The 18,600-nt window shown below is 43.3% G+C and overlaps 1 protein-coding gene across 2 annotated transcripts; it reads right to left on the minus strand.

The window, feature by feature from the left end:
- Positions 1-123: 123 nt before the first annotated feature.
- LOC117350276 (protein S100-A16-like) lies at positions 124-17,496 on the minus strand. 2 transcript variants are annotated; one of them, XM_033924489.1, is made up of 3 exons: positions 17,305-17,496; positions 1,341-1,510; positions 124-347 (listed from the first exon to the last, which is right to left on the minus strand). In XM_033924489.1, the coding sequence occupies exons 2-3, from the start codon at positions 1,488-1,490 to the stop codon at positions 171-173; spliced, it is 327 nt and encodes a 108-aa protein (XP_033780380.1). In that variant the 5' UTR covers positions 1,491-1,510; positions 17,305-17,496; the 3' UTR covers positions 124-170. The 2 variants fall into 2 exon arrangements, with proteins under 2 accessions (XP_033780380.1, XP_033780381.1); XM_033924490.1 differs by lacking the exon at positions 17,305-17,496 and adding an exon at positions 10,281-10,378.
- Positions 17,497-18,600: the final 1,104 nt, after the last annotated feature.

Here is an 18,600-nt window from a genome sequence, read left to right on the forward strand (position 1 = left end):
TTCGGCCTCCTCCCACCACACATGAAAATTTAAATGAAGCAGCGTCCTAGCAGCTCCTGGAGATGACAAAACTCCCTTCTTGAGGAGCGCTCCAGGAATTTTATGGGAAATGCTAACTATTCAAGGGTGAAAAATGGGGGGGGGGGGGGGGGGCTGAGACCAAGAGAGATCTAATGGCCAGGTTGTGAACTCTGATGCGGATCCTGGATCTGGAGGGAGATTTGCTGACTCAGCTTCTTGGCAATTTCACCTATCAAGGTCCAGTATTCATCAAAGCTGATCTTGCCATCCTCATCTGCGTCCAATGACTTGATGAGCTTATCAGCCCCCTCTTTACTCTGTGTATTCTGGATAGGACAAGAAAAGAAAAATGTCAAAATACTGGTCCTTTTTAAATTCTTTCCAAGTTATTTATTTACATTCAGGTACTCAGTCATTTATACCTATCTTTCCCGGTGGGCTTACAATCTATCTAACACAGTGGAGGATAAAGTAACTTGCCCAGGGTCACAATGAGCAGTGCGGGGCGTGAACCCACAACGTCAGGGTGCCAAGGCTGTAGCTCTGACCATTACGCCACTCCTTCCCCCGGGAACAGAGTGAATGAGTAGGGAAGAGAGAAATGTGTTAAAAGGCTGAGATACAGGAGAAAGGCTGAATGGATAGGAAAAGAGGGATAATTTGTTATGTTCGGACTTAGATTCCACAAAATCCTCCTTAGTGGAGTTCTAGGCTGGTTACAGAAGTTGTACTAGAAGCATAGTCTTAATACATATAGACTTGATAAATAGCTGACGAGACTTATTACATAAAAAAGGTAGATATGTTAGATACAGGAGAGAGGGTAAATGGATAGGGGAGAGAGGGATGTGTTACAAGCCTGAGAGAAGGTGAATTAATATCTTGCCAAGAGAAAGTTTGTCTAGTCTATGTTGTAATATACACTATTTATACCTCTAAATGTAGAATATATTAACTCCCCTTCCCTATTTTTATTTATGTTTTTATTGTAATGTACACCGGCCAGATATTTATTTGATGGTCGGTATATTAAAACTTAATAAACTTGAAACTTGAAACTTGCTTGCCTGCACTAGGTTTCTGCCCTCTCTCACAGCCCTTGGGACACCAGTCCCAGGTCTGTCACCCTAAACCCTCTCTTTAGCTCTTAAGCCCCCCTGCCCCTCTCTCTCTCAATCGCCCCTAGGACCTTAACCCCTTCCCCCCAGCTCACTTTCTCTCCATCTCTCATTTCCCCCTCCCTCAGCCCTTAAGTTCCCAGGCCCCTCCCCACCTCTTAGTCTCTCTCTCTCTCTGATCTCCCATGTGCCAGCTCTTACCGTTAGGATATGGCTCAGCTCAGAGCTGACCATCTTGCGAAACTCCTTCTTGGTCATTTTGTCCTTTTTCCCCTTTTTTTCTGCATACTTGTAGAAGTTCCTGACTAGCACTTCAATCGACCTCTCCAGCTCACTGCAGTTTGATGCCATCGCTCAGCATAACCTTCAGCCTGACAGAAAGATGGAGTAGAGGAGAACAGTGAAAGCTCCCCCAACTACCAGCACAAGGCCAATGGGTTTAACAAGAGTACAGACAAGTTCCTGGAGGAAAACTCTAGAAATCATTTTCAACCACGTAGACTTGGGGAAAGTCTACTGCTTATCCCTTATGGGGATCTTGGCAGGCACTTGTGACCTGGGTTGGCTACTATTGCAAACAGATACTGGGCTTGATGGACCTTCTTTCTGTCCCAGTATGGCAACTCTTATGTCTGTATGAATCTCTCTACTTTTCGGAATCCTGTCAGGGACCTGTGATCTCGATTGGCCTCTACTGGAAGAAGAGACCGGGCTTGACGGGACACTTGGTATGACCAGTGATATCTTAGTTCACCAAAATGTTTTATTTCTAGATTGTTGGGGTTTTTTTTTAAGTTCAATCTTTTTATTGAGGTTTATGAACATGTCAATAAAAAAAGCAACATAGCAATCAGGAAATGTCAACTTAGAGAAATATCACAGTCAGATGTGTCATACAAATCAAATATGCATATGTGTTGATAAATTATAATTTCTGATAGTTCATAAAATTATCAATGGGAGTCCATAATTGGGTCTGGGAATGTTGAAATAACGGGAAACATTTCTCAACAGCATATTTTTTCAGATCGTTTGTATAAACATACAGAATTCCACCAGAAGGAGTAATTAAGTCTAGAGGCCGATTTCTAATGTTGTAATATCTGTTGTAGGCCAATAGATATTAACATGTCAATTAATTTTGGCTTACAGTTTGAAGTAGCAAAACAGGTATGAAGAGAATGTAGAATTATTGTCATATGATATATCTACATTACAATTCGTTATCTCCTTAATAGTAGGCCACATGGCTTCCCAAAATGGACACATAGCTTCACATTCAAAGAGCATATGAGCCAAATTACCCACTGAAGTAAGACAGTGCCAGCATTTATCTGTGTCTCTGAGAGCTGCTTTTTTCATACGAGAAGGAGTCCATGTAACTGTCCACATAAGAAAATAAATAGATTGTGATAAGTTGGCTGATAGAAGGGGCCTATTTGTCTTAGAGACATTCCACTCAGAATGACATTCCACTCAGAATGATTTAAGGTGACATTGAGGTTTTTGGTTCACATATCTGCTGCTCCTGCAAAGTCTGAATCTCGAAGGAGCTGATACTTAAAAGATATACCGGTAGCTTTTCCTTTCTTTTTAACTTTTGTACACCAACTGATCATACAAGTAGTAAGAGATAATTGTATTTTTGATAGTATATTAGTCAAAGAATACCACTGCTGGTATTTATCAATTAGTAATGAGTAGCTTTCAACAAATTGGGGAAAAGGTCTATCTTTATCGTACAGTTGATTAACACACCAGATCCCATTTTTTTGCCAAATCTTTCAAGATAAAGATTTTTTAGTGTGCTTAATGGCAAGATTATTCCATAACGCCATATCACGATGTGCGTACATAGAATTCCGAGAAGCTTTATCAAGTATACGAAGAGCTGTTTGGGTTGCTTTCAGAATAGGAAAATGTTTATATTTGGGTGGAAGGGACATAGTAGGAAGAGCACAGATGGGTATAGGTGTGCATATGTATTGCTCTAATTCTAATCAAGTTGGAAGATGGAATGGACTACTAACATCTGTTTGAAACCACTGGATCCCATATTTTATTAGGGAGGCTAAATGATATCTATAAAAGTCAGGCAGGCTAATATCACCATTGAATTTGGCTGCTTTCAGTTTTTTAAAAGAAATTTTCGATCTTTTGTTTTTCCAGATAAAAGATTGTATTTTCTGGTCTATCCAATGAAATATTGAGGCTTTACATAATGATGGAAGCATCGCCAGTTGGTAATTTATTTGGGGTGCCAGGGTCATTTTAATAGAAGAAGTTCTTCCCCACCAAGTGAGGTATAGTGGGGACCATTTGGTGAATTGAGAGAAGATTAGTGATTTGATTTTAGTGATATTAAAGTCCATACTTCGGTGATAGTCTTTATGCCTAAATATTTTACTTCTTTAGTGGTCCAGGTGAAGCTAAAATGACTGATATCACATTCTGCTATCTGATCATTCAGCGGAAATAAAACCGATTTCTCCCAGTTAACTTTGTAGCCAGAAAGTTGAGAGTAAGAATGAACAATTTGTTGAAAAGCTGGAATGGATATGTGGGGATTGCATAAGAAGAGAAGTATGTCGTCTGCGTAAGCCACTATTTTAATTTCTCTGGTGTAGGACAGAATACCCAAAATTTGGGGCGACTGGCGAATGCTTGATAATAGTGATTCTAAGGAAAGATTAAATAAAAGTGGTGATAGGGGACACCCCTGTTGGGTTCCCCTTTGAAGGTGGATGGCTTTGGTTAAGGAATTATTTGCGAGTACCTTTGACATGGAATTCCAATAGAAAGAATGGATCCAAGAAATAAAGGATTCACCAAAATTAAGCCATCTCAGAACCTGCAGCAGGAAAGGCCATTCAACCCTGTCGAAAGTTTTTCTTGCGTCTAAAGCTAAGCCTACTGAAGGTTCCAAGAGGCCCTTTACGCCAGTGTTTTTCAACCTTTTTTGGGCAAAGGCACACTTGTTTCATGAAAAAAATCACGAGGCACACCACCATTAGAAAATGTTAAAAAATTTAACTCTGTGCCTATATTGACTATATATAAAGTAATTCTCTTGAATAGGAATCAAATAAACACAAAGAAAGTATTTTATAATTACTTTATTATGAAATAAAAATTATAAAAATTATAAAATACTTTATTCAGTGCAAAACCTGGGCCTGTTTGGCTGAACACAAAGCTGATATTCTGGCTGGAATCGAAGAAAGACACACACGTAGCTCTTCGTCAACAGCTCTCAGTCTCTCTCTGTATTTGGTTTTTATAGCATACAAAAATAGACAAATATACCCTCCATCCTTTTTATTAAACCACAATAGCAGTTTTTAGCGCAGGGAGCTGCGCTGAATGCCCAGCGCTGCTCTTGACGCTCATAGGCACCCTGCGCTAAAAACCACTATTGCGGTTTAGTAAAAGGTGACCATATTGTAAAATATAGACAGCAGATATAAATTCAGAACTGTGCATAGTAAGTGAAGGGAAGTTTTCATCTCTGGGAATTTACCCAGTTAACTATTAAGTTATTTGGGCAAATTCCTTTGAAAACTGTGGTAATACTGCCTCCACTTTGCTAAATTTAAAATAAAATCATTTTTCCTACCTTGTCTGGTGATTTCTGGTTGCACTTTCTTCTTCTGACTGTGCATCCAATCTTTTTTCCCTTCTATCAGCCTGTATGCTTTCTCTCCTCCACACCTCATTCCCTCCCCCAACTTTTTCTTCCTCTCTCCCTGACCTTTCTTTCTTTTTTTCTGTTTCTCTTCTTTCCTTCTGTTTCCCTGCCTGCCCCCTTTCTTTCTTTCTCCCTGCCGTTCCCCAAGCCACTGCCACTGCCGCTGCCATCGGGGAACAGGACCCACCAATGGATAACAGGCCCCAAAGCCGACGCCGACGCATGCTCTCCCTGACGTCAATTCTGCAATCGGAGAGGAAGTTCCGCCCAGCCAGGCAGCGATTGGCTGGCCCGAACTTCCTCTCCGACTGCAGAATTGACGTCGGGGAGAAGAAGACTTATCGGCTCGATAGATTAGATCACCAAGACAAAGTGAGTCCTGGGTGATCGACTCACTTTGCCTTGGCGAGCTACTGGCGCCCCTGCCTCGGGCCCCCTGTCAGCTCCGGGCCCCTGAATGCAGGACTGGTAGTACTGCCCTGATGGCGGCCCTGCGGCACACCAGGCAACATCTTGAGGCACACTAGTGTGCCGCGGAACAGCGGTTGAAAAACACTGCTTTACGCATCCATTAATATTATGAAAGAGTCTAAGGTTATCACCAATAACTCTATGTCTAATGAAACCAACTTGATCTGGTAGAATCAGATGTTCAATTACTTTATTAAGTCTATTAGCTAGTAGGTTCACCAATATTTTATAGTCAACATTTAGGAGTGATATGAGTCTGTAGTTTTTAACTAAAGTGGGATCACGATCTGGTTTCGGGAATACAATTATCATGGCTTCTGTAAAGTTTCATTGTTATTCAGGGAAATCATGAATGTGATTAAAATAGGTGAGTAAAGGCTCCTTTTACTAAGCCGCGTTGGGGCTTTAACACGCAGAATAGCACGCACTAGACCTTAACGCCAGCATTGAGCAGGTGTTAGTTCTAGAAGCGTAGCGCGTGGTAATTTCCTGCGTGCGCTAAAACCACTAGTGCATCTTAGTAAAAGGAGCCCTAAGTGAGGGGTAAGAGGCAAATTAAATTTTGGGTAAAATTCGCTTGTCAGGCCATCTGGGCCTGGAGATTTATTTGTGGCTAGAGAGGAGATGGCTATGTGTAATTCTTGAGAGGTAATGGGAAGTTATAGTTCTTTTTTAAGTTATTGTGACAATGTGGGATGTTGTATCGAATTTAGCATCTGTGATATAGCCTGTTGTGAGGGAGAAGCTTCAGAGGTAAATGGTGGGTATAAAAAGATTCAAATTCAGCTTTAATTGCCGAGTTTTCTGTTAGCAGATGATTATTTGAGTCTCAAATGGAAGAAATAAGGCATTTCTCATGTTTTCCTTTAAGGTATTTCGCCAATGATCGTCCAACCTTATTGTCTCCCATATACTGGCCAGATTTTTGAATAAATATGTCCTGACGAGTAATACTTGAGTATAGGAAATTATGTTCATATTTCAGTTTAAGGAGTTGCGAAAATGAGTTTTTGTTTCTGGCTGAGTCATTACTATATCTATTTTCTAGTTCTTTAATGTTGTTTTCTAAAATTTGAATGCATTTGGATGTTTGTTTCTTTTTCCAATTTACCAAGCTAATAATTTCTCCTCTCAGGGTAGCTTTGTATGCTTCCCAATTAGTGGGGGGGGGGGGTGAGATGTCAGAATTGGGAACGTTGTTGCAAAAGAATTCAGTTGTAAACGCCTCAAGTCTTTTTACAATTTCTTTATCAGTTAGAATGCTATAATTTCATCTCCATGTATTTATTTATCCCGTCCTCTCAGTAGCTCAGAACGGCCTACAAGCAAACATTTACAGTGGAGTACATATGGACAATACAAAGATTATACAGTAGTTTAAGTACTCTCGTTAACAAAAATATACCTGGGTGTGATCCAATACGGCAGTTTTTACGTTCTGTGAAAATTAGGCTTTTTTTTTTTTTTTTTAAAGCCCCTCTGGGAGCTTATCCCACAAGGAAGGCCCAAAATTGAAGAATGCTTCCTTCTGATCAAACCCAAGAAACCCAAAAGGAACAAGCAAGAAAGCTCCCTACTGGAAAGGTAAAGGACAGATATTTAAGTGATCGAACAGGCAGGGCCTGGCCCAGGAAAGATCTCAAAAGCTTGACAAAGGATCTTTAGCAGAGAACAACTGGTAAGGAAAGGAGTATAATAAGATCCAGATACCCACATCCAACAAAAACCAGAGCAGCTGTGAGGAACCACATACAATGTACTGCAGTAACCCAGTCAGGCCATCACATAGTATGAATTTCTTCAAATAGGGTTTTAACGCCAGCTAATCGCCAATTCACATTGGACTTAATGAGCAACAAAGCCCTAGGCATCACAAACTTCCAATTAGATGGACGCAAACCCACCTTCCCTACTACCAAAATCTCTGGATTTAGTTTCAGGTTCTTGGCTACAGCCAGGAGCACACTAACCCTATGCAAGATGTCTGATCCCCATCTCAGCATATAAGTGACAACCCAGAACACAGCTGCTACTAACGTCCACTAAAAGTCAAAAGGAAAGATTAAAATACAGTAAGAGGGGGGGAAATGTGTGAACCTTGAGGATCCACACACAGAAACAAATACAAGCTGATCGATTCTTCCATAACATCACAAACTCAACGATCCACTGAAAGAAATGACCAATCTAAAGCAGATTCAGAACTCCCTACATCCCTTACCCTACGGGGGAACTAATAGGATCGCTGGCTGTTTGGAGTGTATCAGTGAATGGTAGCCAATGACAGAGCTAAGGAATCTGCCAATGAAAGTTAGAGGCAGTAGACGGGAAAGAGCTAATGAGAAGCTTTTAATGCTACTATTTCAGTCTGTAGAATGGTGGAACTAACCTTTGATAGCAGTGGGGCTAGGCATCTTCACTTACCCCTGCTTTCAATCATCTTCTATCAAGCCCAGGCATGGCAGCATCTCCGGTGCTGGCCAGAGCAGCTTTGCCAAAGGGTCAAGAGCTAGGCTTAGGAAATCAATCATAGCCCCTCCTACAGGATCACATCATCAGCAATTCCAGAAATAAAGAAGGAGGCAGGCAAAAGAAGTCTATTTTTGTCTTTTCAAAATGATGTCTGGCACCCATTGATCTGAGGATATGTAAATCCACTCACGGTAAAACAGAGAGAACTGGCCCCAGATATGAGGAAGCCCCGCCTGACTTCTGGTGTCATTGTTAGCAGTAGCTGCCCAGGATCCAGATGACTGAGGATGTCTGTAAGTGTAACGAGGACGATATCCCTTGGAATATCTCAGGGAGGAAGAGCCCAAGGATCCCTGATGAAATCTGTGGGCAGGATGAAAGGTACTATGGCCCCTTCCCGAAGCCTGGCGAGACTTGTACACTGGGAGAGGGCGGCGATCAGCGACACTGGCCATGAGGCATCCAGACCTTTCCCAAAAAGAAGCTGCCCCTTGAAAGAGAGGCTGCTTAAAATGGCTTTGGAGGCAGCACCCCCAGTCCAATGACAGATCCAAAGAGTCCAGCGTGCAGACAACGTGTAAGCTGAGACCTTACTAAGAACTTGGATGAGATCACTAAGGGTGTCTGCCCATAATCCACTAGCTGGGGACAGGCATCCACTCCCACAGAAGGCACACTTCCCAATCTCGTGTCACAGGCACGCCCCGCAAAGGAGGCTACTGCCACCGCCTTGATACCATAAGAAGCCACTTAAAAAAAGCTTTTAATACAAGGTCCGCAAGCACTACTCTTCCATCACTAGGGAGGGCCGGGCGCCTGGTAATGTGCTATGGCGGAATCCACTGGAGGTTGCTCAAAATACTGCTGAAAAGCAGGAGCTAGTGGATAAAGCTGAGACATAGCTTTAGAGAACCGGAAAGAGCTTTCTGGGGTATCCCACTGTTCCGCAACCAGACCAAGAAGCTGTAGAGAGGATGGAAAAAAGGAGGACAGCACATTAGAACAGTCCATGACTGAATATGGTGACATGGAAGGTGGAAATTCCAATTTGAACTCTTTCAGAACATCAGCCATAAAATGATGGACAGAGATGTTCTTAAAAGGCTGCAGATGGAGGGATCCTCACCCAAATCCGGACCCTCAGGGTGACCATGCTGACTCGTCCTGGCAAGGGCAGCAGCAGGATCCAAGGTAGAAACAGCGACGGGAGACAGAAGAGACATAAAATCAGTATAGTCACTAATGCAGTTCATCTCTGTCATAGCCAGAGGGCTCCTGAACAGGGAACTCTGCCACTGGCGCAACCGGCATAGAAGAAACCGATGCGCCCACCGGCTACACCAAATGAGCTGGGTCCGAAGCATAAGCTTTCCAGAGGAGCCAAATAAAGTCTGGAGAAAATTCACATCCTGTGGCCACTTCCAGGCCCTGCTGAGGTATCCGCACCACACCAAAGGAGTCCCCTGACTTGCAATGCAGGCATTTGGCACCAGGCTCCGGCCTCTGGGCAAGACATTTTTTCAAAAACCACGGACCCAGGCCAACTCCCCAGCCCTGGTGGACCCAGTGGAGGCAAAGCCTGAAGCTCCTGCTCCTTCCTTAAGCGCTGCAGCACATGGTACAAAATCCAAGGTGGCCACCACCAGTGAATTTGCACCAAAAACCGCAAAAAGAAAGAAAAATTGAAAAAAAAAATAGTGATTTCTTGCAGAACTTGAAATTGTAGGGGATCTAACTCTCTCTCTAAGGTAGGAGGAGCACATGCTAAGAAAAGTATTTGGATTTCTGCAACTCCCAGACTTGCGGGAAGGGATTGAACAACTGGCGTACTGAATCCGGAAGGGACGTAGCAGAACTGGATTTAGTTGTAATGCATGGAATCAGCGTAAGAGTTGATGGCCCAACCCCAGGAGCAGGAGCTGAGCTGTGATGCAGAGAATCATACAGCACCGACACAGAGTTATGGTCCAACCCCAGAGGCAGCTATGCTGAGCTCAGGAATCAGATCTGGTATCTTAGATCATGGGCCAGCTTGTTTGTCCTGATTCCATCATTTTCAATCTTTGTAGCCTTGAAAGCATTTGGTTAAACAAGAAAAGCACAGAAAAGAAAAAAATCAGACGGTACGAACCTCATACCAAAAACAGATGCGACCGTAATTATTAGAATGACAAGAGATCACCATAAACACAGAAATCTGACATGAGGGGAGTTGTAGCATCTAAGACATCTTATTAATGCAGCCAGAATATTCACAGAACCCAGAAACGCTCAGGACTTTGACACACACACTAATCTTAACTGGTCACTTGTGAGCACATCCGCTCTCCAAGCACTGAGGGCTTTTCCTCACAGGATATCCCTGGGGTGTCTCAGCTTTAAGATCTAGCCATGGGATGAGGACGATTCCATTTCTTTGATTTCTGCAAAATATCAGGGGGGGTTAAAAATCTGATTCTCATAGGGCAAAATCGTGACCACTGTCCACATGAAAAATTTGTAAACGTTACCTTCCGGAATAAAGCACAGCTCTGGATATGGGAGCTGTTGAGGTGTCTCAGGCTGGGCACCGAGATGAACGGGAGGTCCAAGTGTTTGAATAACAGGATGTGAGTGCTGGGTGTCCAGGAAAGACTCCAGGATCAGGAGGAGGGCTGAGGGAGTGCAGGACTCCATGTGAGTGAGTTTGGGGGTGGGGGGGGGAGGGGAGGAGGCTGATCCTACCACTCTGCTCATACCTTTAGGACCATTACCCGAGACTCTGGAACAAAAAAGTTCAAATGTTAGAAAATGCTGTTTACACAGAAATACTATGTTAAGGGAATTATAACCCCTTTATCCCTCTTCAGAGGTTCAGAACGGGATAACAGAAAGACACTGATACAATAACGAGAACTGTACAATATAAAATAATACAGTATAGTCTCGCTAATTGAACCATCCAGTACATCCAACAGACACCCCCCAGTGATGTCATCGCATTGCCATTAGGTTCTCTTCCTGTTTTCCAGCTTCACAGGCTGAAAGAAAGCCATTTTTGAGAGCCGAGTCCATGTTTTTCTAGTATATGCTTCAGTGTTTGGACCTGGAACCCTGCTTTTGCAGATCCCCTATGCCTGTTCTTTGTGCATAAATTATGCCCTGTATCGGTAGCATGGAATATGGCTACACCTTGGGTTTTGGCCAGGTACTAGTGACCTGAATTGGCCACTGTGAGAACAGGCTGCTGGAATTGATGGACCATTGGTCTGACCCAGTAAGGCTAGTCTTATGTTCGTATGTTTTCTGTATTATCTGACTTTTCACTTATCCAGCAACGGGTTGATCCTGTTTATGTTGAATAATCGCAACTGTACTGTATTAGAAAATTATCCAGTAACAAAATCAAAGTTAGAGAGCAGGACTGCTGCAGCCAAGACCCCCGAATCAAAGGTTTGAGTGCCTAGTCAATCAGTACTTAATCAGTGTATAATGTTACTCATTGTGAAACCGTGTAATACACAGACCCTGTAACTCTCCTTGTTACTATCACTAGATGTTCAATGCTATACTCTGTAATTCGCTGTCTGTACAGTTTCTCTTCATTGTAAACCGCCTAGAAGTCGCAAGATTGTGGCGGTATATAAGAATAAAGTTATTATTATTATTATTATTACTTCAGCAGTTAAGGACAAGTTCAATATTCACTATATGTTGGAGGCTTTTGAAAATCTTGCTCCGTTTCTTGAATTCTCCTATATGAAAGAGGCCTTTGCTCTGGGAAGGTCCAAATGTTCTTATGTTTCTAAGAATGTGCTTTGGGACAGATTTTGTACCTTTATCTGGGAAACGTGAATTAGCAATTTATCCAAGCTACCTGAATATGCTGTTCACCACTGCTGCCTGGACTTCCTTCCCTCTCAAGATATTCTTGACCCACTTCAATCAGGCTTTTGTCCTTGCTAAAGTCTCCAATTACCTGTTCTTGGCCAGATCCAAAGGCCTCTACTCTATCCTCATCCCCCCCCCCCCACCTTCCCTTGTTAAAGCACTAGTTGAGGATGGGCCGGGATGGTTTAGATGAGCTGGAGTGAGCTTCGATGGAGACTCCAGTAGATGCACAATACTGGGCAGAGTTCTGGGTTTCTGGCCCAGAAATATCTAAGAAAAAGAACAATTTAAATTAAATTATAGAGAGTGTATGTTTGGGCAGACTGGATTGACCATTCAGGACTTTTATCTGCCGTCATTTACTATGTTACTAGACAGAGGAAGAGATTGTACATAACTATCCCATATCAACAGAAATTCCTTCTCATGTTGGGGGGTGGGGCATAGCCCACACTTTTGTATCTCCATTAGCAAAAGAGCACATTACTTATTCTACCACCACCACCACCACCACCAGAAGAGCTGATTTTATCGATTCCAAAACTGCAGAATACATTTCTTGCAAACTTTCCAGTAGGACGGATGTAAATAGATAGATAAACAAAGACGAACATTCCAACAGGATGTCTTTTAATGATCCCACTGGAGCACTCAGCCATGTGCCCAGAGAAGCCAACGTCTCCAAATGGCTGGGGCTGCACCCTCTTGTCCCCACACGTGAACAAGCTCCCGAGAGATCGTAGTCTTTTTCCCCCCGACATTATGCACTGCACTCAGGCCTTTCAGGGCAGATTCTAGATGTGTCCTGAGATCTGGCAGTATGTTAAGTTCATGTATTGTGTAATGATTTAATGTACGTTTTAATGTGATCCATCTGTCTGTAGGCAACATGTAAATAAATAGCCCTCCCAGACACAATACTGCAATGGCACAGCTGGCACCCATTTACATAGACACATAGCTTTACTCTGAACTACCTCTGGGATATAGTTTAGGACAACTAAACAAATAAACTCAGGACAAAGGGTCAGTTAAACACAACTTCCTACTCTAAATCAAGACCCTATATGGATAAACACATACACTGTGCAACACTAACAGGCCTCAATCACACATACCACCCAGTCAAACACCATATAGCAACAGGGAGCAACAAAAGAAACGAAAACCAGAAAAGAAAGGTGGAGAAAAAGCCTCAGTTCAGCTTCATCTGGCAAAAAAACTCCACCTTTCAACACAACCCTGCACTCAAAACCAAAAAGGGAGTAGACAAAAGCACAATGGTAGCCGGGACATATCGCCCATACTAGTAAATGAGCATTGAGCACTACAGTCCAGGATCTTGTATAGAGAACAATAAAACCAAATAACTTAGCTGCTTCGGCATCCAGGGTTCACACAATCCAGTCTTCCTCCTAGGCCCTGCAGCCCCACTGAACCCGACGGGGAACCCTCCGTTTCGCGTTGGTCGCTGCGTCAGGGGTCTTGATACTGCTAGATTGAACGGGCGGCCTTTTTTGGCCTTTGAAGGTGGCTGATTGGTGGATCGGGCATGGAGGTGGAGCCTGTGTGAGATTTCTGCCGGGTGGCTGAGGGGCGTCTGTGCGCCATTAGTGAGTGATTTGTGATGAGATCTGTGAGCCTATAACAGCACGGTGGGTCTGGACAGTGTATCTGAGTATCACTAGTATGGGCGATAGGTCCAGGCGTGCTATTTAACATCATTCTGCAGGCTACCATTATGCTTTTTCTACTACCTTTTTGGTTTTGAATGCAGGGTTGTGTTGAAAGGTGGAGTTTTTTTGCCAGATGAAGCTGAACTGAGGCTTTTTCTCCACCTTTCTTTTCTGGTTTTCGTTTCTTTTGTTGCTCCCTGTTGCTATATGGTGTTTGACTGGGTGGTATGTGTGATTGATGCCTGTTAGTGTTGCAGAGTGTATGTGTTTATCCATATAGGGTCTTGATAGAGTAGGAAGTTATATAGTTTAGGACCCCAATTCTGCCTTTACACACACCCTTTGCTAACCAGTGATGGCTGAAAAAAACAAAGAGGCGGCACAGAGAGAACTGCTGGCCTCATGCAGTCCAGGAATTCCCCGGAGCTCTGTCATTTCATTTGGCAGGCAGGCGTACGACTTGCACATGTGCCTCGGGTAGGATCAAGGCAGGATTCTGAGCTCAGAAAACACGGACCCGTCTCAGGCCGTGGCAGAGGTCAGGGGCTGCCGACATCAAAGAAAATCCAGAGAACTGATTAAATTAAATTTGGGCACCTCCCCCCCAGGCTAAAAACATAAACGCTACGGCAGTAACATAATCAAAAGATGAGGAGGAAAACCAGCAGTTTACCCTGATAAGAGTCTAAAGGTGTGTCAAACTCAATCACATTAAGAGGCCGAAATCTAAAACACAGGCTAAGTCGTGGGCCTGACCCTGCCCCCATAATAGTACTAATTGTAACAAAATTTATTCCATTCATTTTTCATACACACACACACACAATTTAATCTTATTAACAACACATAATGGTTAACCACAAAATTAAACTACACAAAGCACACTGTATGCTTCTCAACATTCATTCCTACCAGAACACAGATAACCCCAAATATGGGACCACAAACTAAAAGTATTAATATATACCAGTGGTTCCCAAACCTGTCCTGGGGGACCCCCAGCCAGTCAGGTTTTCAAGATATCCCTAATGAATATGCATGAGAGAGATTTGCATACCTGTCACTTCCATTATATGCAAATCTCTCTCATGCATATTCATTAGGGATATCTTGAAAATCTGACTGGCTGGGGGTCCTCCAGGACAGGTTTGGGAACCACTGATATATACAAACAAAACCCTAAGATGCAAGACTCTGCATGCAATACAACCCCAGAGAAAAAAAAAAACGAATTTCTTCCTGAACAGTGCAAAATATAGACAGCAGAAGGAAATTCTCAAAATTGACACAATTCAATCACTAAATTGTGCAGAGCAACGAGTGCGGCAGTGAAGAGGAGGGAGCCGGCCAGAAGGTAAACGCCCGGGGGTGACAGTGAGCAAAATGCATCGCCCTCAAGCTGACTGCCTGCGACCCGCAAGTTGGACACCCTTGATGTAGTGTGAGGTGCACAGTCACCACGGCCTTGTGTTTGACACATGTGGTATAGACCCACCACACTTTATGCACAGGAGCCAATTGTAGGGATGGAGATCTGATAAGTTCTGATCCAGGGCATCAGAACACGGGCAGGATCAGCACACAGGCGGTTCTGAACACAGGCCAGGTTGGCACACTGACCTAGGCCTGTGTGTGGATCTTGCCCGTGTTCTGATGCCCTGGATCAGAACTTATCAGATCTCCATCCCTACAGCCAATCTTCAGAGCAATGGGAACCGGTTAATGCGGACACCTCAGTATGCAGGCATTTCCTAATCCCTCTCACTTCCACGCATACCTTCTGTAAAGTAGAAGTACATTAGAAGCAGAAAGCCCATGAAGGAGTCATCAAGAAATAAAAGGGGAACTTGGGAGGAAAAAGCCATAGCAGAGAGGCAAAATTCATTCTCTGCTTCAGTATTTACTGAGAAGGATGGAAGGAAGCCACCCATGCCAGAAATTATATTTAAAGGTGACAATATGGAGGAACTGAAACAAATCCTGGTGAACCTGGAAAATGTAGCAAGCCAAAATGCTAATAGTATATCTATCGGGATTGTCGATCTTTAACCCAGCGGTCTCCAATGTGTGGTCCCAGGGCCGCATGCAGGCCCCCGAAGTCCTCAGTTGGCTGAAATGAGCTTCAAATCCTGTAAATCCCACTAACTCCAAATAATCTCTTAAGCATGTTAATCAGGTGAATTTTTAAAATATATCCTTGAAGTGTTCATTTTTAATGTTTAATACTAGTCTGAACAAGCAGGTTAAAAGGTGGTTTACAAAATTAGTAGTATGTGTACGCTTGAAATCTTTTGGTAGCCCTCCGAGCTCTCTCGAATTCACACTAATGAAGGGAATAGACTTAGTAGATAAAGACTGGTTGTTCACCCTCTCCAAGGTAGAGAGAACGAGAGGACACTCTCTAAAGTGAAAAGGGGATAGATTCTGTATAAGCATAAGGAAGTTCTTCTTCACCCAGAAAGTGGTGAAAAACTGGAACGCTCTTCCGGAGGATGTCGTAGGGGGAAACACCCTCCAGGGATTTATCTTTCTCTACTCTATTTGCCAATGCTGCTTTGAATTATTTTGTGACTTCAGACACTACCAACTTAACTCATTCCTGACGTGTGCTCACAATCTCTACACTTCTGTCTGCATGAAACCCCTCGAAACATGGCAAATGTGGAGAGACAATGGAAATTCTACCCGGATGATGCAGCGATACTGAACATTTGGAAATGTCCGGAATCTTCATTGTGGTGATATACTCTTGACTTTCATAGCCTTGATAGAAATCTCTTTAATCAAGGCTGAACCTCAACAGTTTGATTCATCATTTTCAGGCTGCTAATAGTATTTTATAAAATTAATCAGTTTAATTGAACCCTCTTCAAGGTTATTTCTGCAGGTAAATGAGGAATGTGACCACCTAAACTAAACTAAACTAAGCCTTAGGTTTATATACCGCATCTTCTCCACTGAAGTGGAGCTCGGCACGGTTTACAAAATTTAAAAAATATGGGAAGAGAGAAGAGAAAGAGTTTACCTCATTCACTTTGTTTATTCTGAAACTGAAACTGATTAATATCGCTATGGCTGCAACCTCTGCTCTGCATAGCTGGCTTCATCACATGTTTCTAGCAAGGGTTTATTAATCATCTCATTTGTTATTATATTACTGATAACAACCAGGAAAATATACCTACTACTGCCGTACTTCTCATTTCTGCAGCGCTGTACATTAAAACAGTGGTTCTTAAACAAGTCCTGGGGGACCAACCAGCCACTTGGGTTTTCAAGATTGCCCTAATAAATATGCATGAGGCAGATTTGCATATAGCAGAACAGGCATGCAAATCTGCCTCATGCATATTCATTAAGGATATCTTGAAAACCAGGCTGGCCGAGAGTCCCCTGGGACAGGTTTAAGAATCACTGCATTAAAACATTCAAGAGACAGTCCCTGCTTAGTAGAACTTACAGTAGGGGTCCCCAAAGTCCCTCCTTGAGGGCCAAATCCAGTCGGGTTTTCAGGATTTCCCCAATAAATATGCATTGAAAGCAGTGCGTGCACATAAATCTCATGCATATTCGTTGGGGAAATCCTGAAAACCCGACTGGATTCGGCCCTCGAGGAGGGACTTTGGGGACCCCTGACTTACAGTCTAACCAGACAGACAAACAAGGGGTTACCATATGGCTCCAGAAAAAGGAAGGTGGATTGAGACATCCGGGTTTTACTTCTACTGAAAGCAATGGAAGTAAGGAGCTCAGATAGAGACATATGGGCTTTACTTCTATTGAAATCAATGGAAGTAAAACCCAGATGTCTCAATCTGTCCTCCTTTTTCTGGAGCCATATGTAACCCTAGGTTAGGGATACCTGCAATTCGCTCCAAAATAAACCCAGGACTGGCCAGCACATACCTGAAACACGGTACAGAATAAACCCACGACTGGATCAGTGACAGTCTGCCCTGAATTCATATACTCTATTCCCAGCACCTACCTGCAATACGCTCCAGGCAAAACCCAGGACTGGATCAGTGGCAGTCCTCTCTCCTGAATACGTACAGCCTGGGCCCCATTTGCCTCTCCTCCCTCTGCTCTTTGCCCATGGTGGGAGAGGGAAACCTCGGCAGCTCTCTCCCTGCTCCAAGCTGTGGGAGCCCTTCCCACTCCCAGCTCCTCCCCAGCACCAGGATTCAGCTTTCAATTAACTTTATTGGCATGTCAGTTTGAACAAGCAGGGCCAAGGTAACAGCCTGCAAAGAAGAGCTAAGGACTTAGGAGTGGACATACCTTTCTAAATAGCACTAACTAGTTACCTCCAAAAGTCCTGCATGAAATGGCAGTAAAGGACTACTTGAAAAGAGGCTTCTGCTTGCTTACTTTTGTAATCACTAGGGTTTTGTTTGTGTGCCAATATAGCAAGTATCCAGGTGTCCCCCCTCTATATCAGCTGGAGGATCCCAAGAACAACAAATAGTTCATGCTGTCTCTTTTTTTTTTCTCCGTTGGAAACACTTCAGTCTTTCTAGATTTACCCCCTTGCTGCATTCTCTGCAGATGTACGCTTTAGTTTCACTGTTCGGCCCGGTTGTCTCTTGGCTCCTCTGAAACTAATATCACAGAAATGCATCAGTCCCATACCCTAGCTCTGACCCCTCCTTTACCTTCAAGTTTCTGGACTGGATCTGTAACTAAACCCTCCCCCCACCCTTTTTTTTATTAAACCGCAATAGCGGTTATTAGCGCAGGGAGCCACGCTGAATGCTCTGCGCTGTTCCCGACGCTCATAGAAACTCTAGGAGCATCAGGAGCAGAGCATTCAGTGCGGCTCCCTGCGTTAATAACCGCTATCGCGGTATAGTAAAAGGGAGAGAGGTAAATGTGTATGTAGCCCAGTAAGACAGACCTGAGCCAGAGAGCCACAGGCAACGTAATACAGTCTGCAATTCAAGGCAGAAATTGTGCAGATGGAAGCTGCAATGGTGAGGTAGACCCAATGTTACAGCCAAGACTCAAGTCACGTAGGCATGAGATAACAAAACATACATTTTTATTTATGTATCGCAAAAGCCTTTCCGTTCTAAGCGGTTTACAAAAGAGATGAGCCAACCGTTGTCAGTGAGCTACAATAGATAGAACATTTACACTGACAAGTTAGTTGCATATCAATATGCTACTTTGCAGGGATTGCAAGAATTTTGAGAACAGATGGGTTTTTAATAGCTTTCAAAAATGCATCTATGAGATTGATATTCTAACCATTTGGCCCAGTTCGGGATCCCTGGAAGCGGCT

Source organism: Geotrypetes seraphini, chromosome 16, assembly GCF_902459505.1.
Source record: "Geotrypetes seraphini chromosome 16, aGeoSer1.1, whole genome shotgun sequence".
Lineage (NCBI taxonomy): Eukaryota > Metazoa > Chordata > Amphibia > Gymnophiona > Dermophiidae > Geotrypetes > Geotrypetes seraphini.

Coding starts and splice junctions, on each gene's coding strand:
- LOC117350276 (XM_033924489.1), bottom strand. CDS start 1,490: ATGGCATCAAACTGCAGTGAGCTGGAGAGGTCGATTGAAGTGCTAGTC. Junction 348..1,340: donor AGCTGAGCCATATCCTAACG/GTAAGAGCTGGC, acceptor TGTCCTATCCAG/AATACACAGAGTAAAGAGGG.